Source organism: Vombatus ursinus, unplaced genomic scaffold (genome assembly GCF_900497805.2).
Source record: "Vombatus ursinus unplaced genomic scaffold, bare-nosed wombat genome assembly UNPS02015255.1, whole genome shotgun sequence".
NCBI classification, from domain to species: Eukaryota; Metazoa; Chordata; class Mammalia; order Diprotodontia; family Vombatidae; genus Vombatus; species Vombatus ursinus.
In genome coordinates this window covers 10,786,531-10,793,345 of record NW_020955033.1, presented here as the reverse complement: position 1 = coordinate 10,793,345, position 6,815 = coordinate 10,786,531, and the positions used below count along the sequence as shown (strand labels likewise).

Here is a 6,815-nt window from a genome sequence, read left to right as displayed (position 1 = left end):
CCCTCATTTTTTGAATTTTCATTTAAATCTGTGAATCTTAAATCCACACTTTGAAACGTTTGCGAATCTATGTATCTCCAAAATACTCATATTTCAATAGGTTTTTTTTCACATTTATATTCACCAACAGTATCACAAAAGTTCTTGGTTTTTTATCTTTTTTTTTTTAAAACATAACTGTAAGCAACAGTAATTCTAGAAACACTAGAAGAAGAAAAGCATAGCAATGTCCACAGGCACAAGAAAAGTGCACATTACTGGGTCACAATCACAGTCATTACTTGAAAAACTCTATGGAACAAGTAGATAGGAAATCTCACTGATGCCTTAAACTCATCCTCAAAAATGGAATTACAGAATTTTTTTTACATGAAATAAGGCAAATTCAGGAATGTACAAGGAATTTGTTTATCCAACCAAATCTAAACAATAGAACAAATAGTACAAGTAAGCATCAACTAAAGGACTCATCTCTATATATTTAAAAATAAGCTTGCCTTAGTGCACAAAGAAAACACCATTTATGTGGCTCCAACACTAGAAAATAAGAAAGCAGGGCCAGGGCTGGGAAGAAGCAGGGTGAGAGTTCACTAGGAGTCACAGCTGCATCCACTGAGAGTTTGGAGAACATTGGAGACTGGTTCTGAGAATTCTATAAAGCATATTCAGAGAGGAAATGGCCTTTTGTTTTTTTGTTTGTTTGTTTTGTTTTTTTGTTTTTGGAAAGTATCTCAGAAAGAAAAATGGAAAGGAAACTACAGAAAAGAGTGCAAATTTTCAGATTGTCACTTGCAACCATTTAACATTCAGTCATCTACATCCAATCAGTACTACAGGAACTTCTACAAGACAGCAGCAGCAGCAGTAATCGTGAGTGAGCAGCTGTAACAAACCAAGAGGGTGATTTAAAAAAAAATGATATGTCTTTATATAAATAGATATCATTAAAAAAACCACAATCCCAAACAAAAAAAAAAACAACAAAAATTAAAACAACAAAAACAACAACAAAAAAAAAACCAGCTCTGTGATGACAATTGCCAATAGGAAAGCTGCCATGTTGAATGGGGTGACTTTGAAAACATCGTGAACGCAAGTAATGCAGGCTCCTTTGGGTAGTAGTTTCTGATGTGATGATTTACAGAATGTAGATATATGAATTTTCCAGCATCAAGTGTATTTTTCTTTTGTAGAAAGAATTTGGAGATAGAAAAAGAAAAAAAGAGAATGGAAAGGTGACTTAACGATAGTTTCTCAAAACATTTTTTTTTAGGACCAGTGAAAAAGTTACCAAAGTAAAAATGACAATTTTGAATGAAAAAAACATTTTTTTTATAAAAATTACATTTTCTTTTTAAAATACAAGATCCTTTAAATTGCTGTTTTATCCTGTACCAACAGGAAATTTGGCATTGTTTTTTGCCATATACTGCAGCTTTCGGTCCACTGAGTCAGTAGCATATTCCACAATATTGCACTTGCAGCTTGAACCAATGGAAAGGACCACAGCATCTTCTGTTTCATCTGTGAGTTAGCATTCTACAGTCACTTTTTCGATATTTATGCTGATAGACTAAAACAGAAAGCAATGGGCTGGACACATGAAAGTACCTCGAAAAGATCAGAGGCCAGAGTTCCCCTGAAGCACCTTAACACATCACCTTAAGGATCAAGAACAGTGTGGCTTTATGGTAATTAACTCTCCTAAAAAAACCGTGCAGTAGTAATACCTGAAGCATCTGTTCTGGGAAACCAACATGTCATTAGTGGAAACTCCAAAATGAGACCCAGTGAGTGCCAAGGTCACAGAATTCAGTTCTGCTGTAAAATAAGGTTTTCCAGTTCATCTGCCGAGCGGAGTAAAAATGCTGCAGATTCTCGGTATCCCGCCACGAGCTGCCGCACAGCATTGATTTCAGTTGGGCTCAGCTGGGGTCGGGAGCTAGAAGTGCTGGAGGACCCAGAACTGGTGGCTAATTGTCTCTTCATGCTGAGATCGGTGGGACCTGGAAATCAAAGCCACAAGAAATACAATCAATAACTTCTGTGGTTCCACTGCACCTTTCATCTAAAGATCTTACTGCACTTAAATCTTTCCTTTTCATTAGCCGCTAAATAACCGATCTCCACACTTTTTGCATACTTGCAATGTCCTAATAGTGTGGTATATTAAAAAGAGCATTGGTCCTAGAGTTGATAGACCTAGGTTCTAGCAAGTGACAATGAAATCAGCACTTTGAATGAAATCAGACAAAGCACTTTATGCATCGAACGGAGGGATTCCACCCTTCAGTGGCAGAAGATACCTTTGAATCCTGATTTTGCAACTTATCCAGGGCAGGGAGGCAGCGCAGTGGATAGAGCACGCGGCCAGGAGTCAGGAAGACTCATCTTCCTGAGTTCAAATCTGGCCTCAGACCTTACTAGCAAGTCACTTAGTCCTGTTTGTTTGAGTTGTTTCCTCATTTGTAAAATGAGCTGAGAAGGAAATGGCAAATCATCCCCGTGTGTCTGCCAAGAAAACCCTAAATAGGATCGAGAAGAGTCAGAAACGACTCAAAAATCTGCAACTTATTGCTTGTGTGACTTTAGGCAAGCAGTATCACCTCTCTGGGCTAAGGTTTCCTCATCCACAAAGTGAGGAGATAGGCCTATATTCTGTTAACAAGCATTTATTAAGTGCCAACCCTGTACCAGGCATCTGATAGGTACCTATGATACAGAGACAAAAACCAAATATTGACTATCAAGGAGCTTACGTGTTGCTGGTTCCTTTCAATTCTAATTCTAGGATCCTCTATAAGGTAGTGCATCCTTGGTTTGGGTGCCATTTGCTGGAATGTTTCAACATGTATTTGGGGAAAGGCTGTTACAACTTTTTCAAGACAAATTTTTAGAGGTTTTTAATAAAGATGTCAGAGTTGGTTACTCTTAGCAATTTCAACCAAAGGTCAGCCAGAGAAGAGGGAAGAGGCTTCAGATCTGGCAGGTATGGAACGGGTATGGCCCTGAGGAGCGTCCTTGGAATTCATCTAGGGAAGAACTGGAACTAGAGCAGAGGCATTTTCAAATTGGCTACCAGCATCTATCAATTTATGGATTACCTTAGCCTTTCAAAGCTTTGGCTTTGGAACCTATATTGCACATTCCTTCCTGTGCAATAGGAAGAATAGGAAGTCAATGGGAAGATTAAGATCTATTTATATGGAATAAGATCTCCACTTACATGGTGCTTTCCAATTTAGGAACTAATTTCCTCAGAACTACTCCAGGAGGTAGAAGGTACAAATATTTTTATTTTCATTTTATAGATGAGGAGATCGGGGCTCGAAGAGCTCAGACTCGCCTCAAGGTGGTTCTGAGACTCAAGCTTTTTTCCATTCCACTTCACGGCATCTCCTTATAGGAGTCTAAAGTGAAGGAACTCCAGAAGTGAAGTCACAAACACAAATCACAGAACGGCACTAATCCAAAAGTCCAAAAATCAATAAAAGTAGCATCATTGATCTTTACCTGGAAGGGCCCTTAGCAATCATCTGATTTCTTCATTTTCTAGTTGATGAAACTTAGGTGGAAGAATGTAAGCTGTTTTCTTCAGGGTCACACAAGGGCTAAGTGGCAGAGTCTGGATTTAAACTCTGGAACCTCTGATTCCAAATTCAGGACTTCTCCCACTAAACCATAATTATCTGGAAAAAGGTCACTGTCCTATTATGGGCAGTGTGACCTGAAAGAGCTCTCATTAATTTTCAGATCATTTCCTTGATTGACAATCCAGTTATAGTCAATGATATCCATTAACTACATAACTGAATGGAGCCCAGTGCCAGAACAAATCTCTTTCTGAAAGGAAAAAATAAAGGATGGCCTTTCCCTTCAGTAATAGATATTGCCAAGGTTTTGATGAGCTAGCCCTGGTGTTAGAGGGCATGGATGCAAATCCCGTGTCTGATGCTTTCTAGCTCTGTGATTTTGGACAAATCATTTGGCCTCATGGGTCTCAGTTTCTGCACCTGTAAAATGGGGTGATTGAATTAGATGACTTCTGAGTTCCCTCCCAGATGCAGACTAAGAAGCCTATGAACTTTCTTTCATAGGAGAGCCTTGCATGTATTGCTTTCTTGCCTACTCACACCAATGGGATGATCTTCATTTTCATAAGCCTTATGCTGATATGGAATAGTGTTTCAGCTTTGTTTGGGGGACTTCCATCTTACTTCGCTCTTTGGAAATCTCTGAGCTTTTTATGGCAGCACTCTGCAGACCTTGGTATGGCCTTCCAGAGAAGGCTGTGCCTCTGTTCTACAATTTTAACTTCTGACCAAATAAGTACTCAGGGTGTGGAGAACATTCAGTACTCTCAAAAAGAAGCCATTTCCACACATATGGCAGACTTGAAAACCTCACGGCCCATGGATCTTTTGTTCTCAATGTGGCCCAATCAGATTAAAATGTAATTGGGAAGTGTTTAACAAAATAAATAAAAATATAATACAACACAGATAACGGTAATTTGTGGTTTCCCAAATCAGTTACGTGGCCCAAAGGGATCTGATTCTATTCAAATTTAACACCACTGATATACCTTATGTCAACATTGGGCAACTGAACAGAGCTTGGCACAACATCTCAGTGCCTTGTTCAACTCGATCCAACCAAAAGAAACTAAATACTTACTTTGTATAAAATTCTGGGGAAATATATGGATTAGGTTTGGGTAATTTTTTTTAAAGATCAAAATTATAATAATAAAATACAAAGCATTCCTCAGCGTAATGAAATTGTTTTTATGTAGAGGTGAGAGTCATAAGCATTTATACAGGCATATTCTTTTTGTTTGTTTGTATTTTGTTTTGTTTTTGGTACCAACCTGTGATTTCATTCTTATAGGGAATTAATTCTCTGTGAGGAAACCCTCTCTATCAATGCATATCAGCAACTAGTTGCTTGGGGCCCGGAGTTTGGGTGACTTATCCAAGCTGCAGAGCTTGAACTCAGGTCTTCCTAACTCTGAGGCCAGCTCCTTACCTACTATGCCATTCTGCCTCTCTTCAGGCATATTCTTAGTGATTATGATATACCTCCCCCCTCACCCCCCACAGCTAGATGTGTTACCCGAAAAGAAACTAATTAGATTGTAAACCTCTTGAGGACAGGAACATATTTTTCTTATTTTGTATACCCCAAAGTATCTAGAATAGTGGCTTTTGCTGAGTACAAATGTAGTAATTTCTTTTTCAAATAAAAGAGAAAAATTCTCTTTGAATAGTAAAAGCAAAATTTGAATAATTGTATTCATAAGAACAAGTCATTTAAAATCATCCTTTTTCTTATTATTTCCAAATATAAAACTCATTTTGAGACAGTGTGTTGTAGCGAATAGAAGGCTGTCCTTGGAGTCAAGAAGAACTAGGTTCAAGAACTACCTCTACCAGATATTAGCTGTGTGACCATGCTCAAGTAATCTAATCCCTTGGTGCTACAGGCAACTCTAAAACTAAGTTGCAGTGGAGTTGCTGATCTACTTTGATAAAGGGAGTTTCCACACCAGGAGTTCTGTTTTGGTTCAGTCATTTTCAGTCATGTGCAACTCTTCATGACCCCCTTTGGGGTTTTCTTGGCCAAGATACTGGAGTGGTTTGCTATTTCCTTCTCCAGCTCATTTTACAGATGAGGAAACTGAGGCAAACAGGGTGAAGTGACTTGTCCAGGGTCACACAGCTAGGAAGCGTCTGACACCAGATTTGAACTCAGGAAGATGAATCTTCCTGATTCTGAGTCCAGTGCTCTGTGCACTATGGCGCCACCTAGCTGCCTAGAGTTCTACACACTGATGAACTTCTGCTCATCCTACTATCCCTCAGGAAAAAAAAAAATTTTTTTTAAAAAGCCTACTATCAGCTTAGGAGGCAGCAGGCATACATTTGCTTTTTAAAATCAGTTACACTGTAATGACTATATGTACATATATACACATATGTGTGTGTATATATGTTGTATAGAGATATCTAGATCTATCTATCTATAATACATACATATTTATGCACATACTCTTATAAAGGATGTTCTCAAGAGGCACGTGGTAAGGATTTTTGGAATGCCTCTTTAACAAGGTGCTAAATTCCCTTGACAAGATCGCTTTGCCCTAGTAATTCTAAGATCTGGATACTAAGATCAAAGGATCACAGAGTTAGATCTAGAAGGTGCCCTAAGTGACACTTCACACAACCCCCTCACTTTATAGATGATGTAACTGAGGCATTCAAAAGTGATTAAGTGAATTGTCCAAGGTACAATAATCATAATCTTAGCTTTATATACTTTAAGGTTTGCAAAATGTTTTACATAAGTTAACTCATTTGATCCTTGCAACAATCCTGTATAGGTATTATTATCCACATTTTACTGATGAGGAAACTGAGGCACACAGAATTGAAATAACTTGCCCTGAGTTGCCTATCTAGTAAATATGTGAGGCAGGATTCAAATTCAGGTCTTTCTGACTTTAGGTCCCACATTCTACCATCTAGCTGCCCCATACAACAGCAAATGGTAGAGTTAGGATATGAACTCAGGTATTTTGATTCCAAATTCAACATCCTCTGTGCTATATACGATCATTCTTACTAATTACTGTAATTTGATTAAGTATTTTGCTTGTAAAATACATGCTCCTTGGCCTGGTCTACCCCCCAAAAAAGTTCTATGACTGAGTTTAAATAATGTTAGAGACTTTCAATATATCTGGGATTGGGGCCTGAGCTGATTGGGGGCCATTATTTGAATTTCCTCTATATCTAATCATGTAATCTATG

General features: G+C 38.2%; 1 protein-coding gene across 4 annotated transcripts in view; it reads right to left on the bottom strand.

The window, feature by feature from the left end:
• Positions 1-1,812: 1,812 nt before the first annotated feature.
• LOC114031875 (nucleolar protein 4) overlaps positions 1,813-6,815 on the bottom strand; it is a 427,691-nt gene continuing 422,688 nt past the window's right edge. For all 4 annotated transcript variants that reach the window (XM_027847060.1, XM_027847059.1, XM_027847061.1 and 1 more), the window contains one exon: positions 1,813-2,006. In XM_027847060.1, coding sequence (XP_027702861.1) covers positions 1,813-2,006 — 194 coding nt within the window. The remainder of the gene's footprint in view (positions 2,007-6,815) is intronic.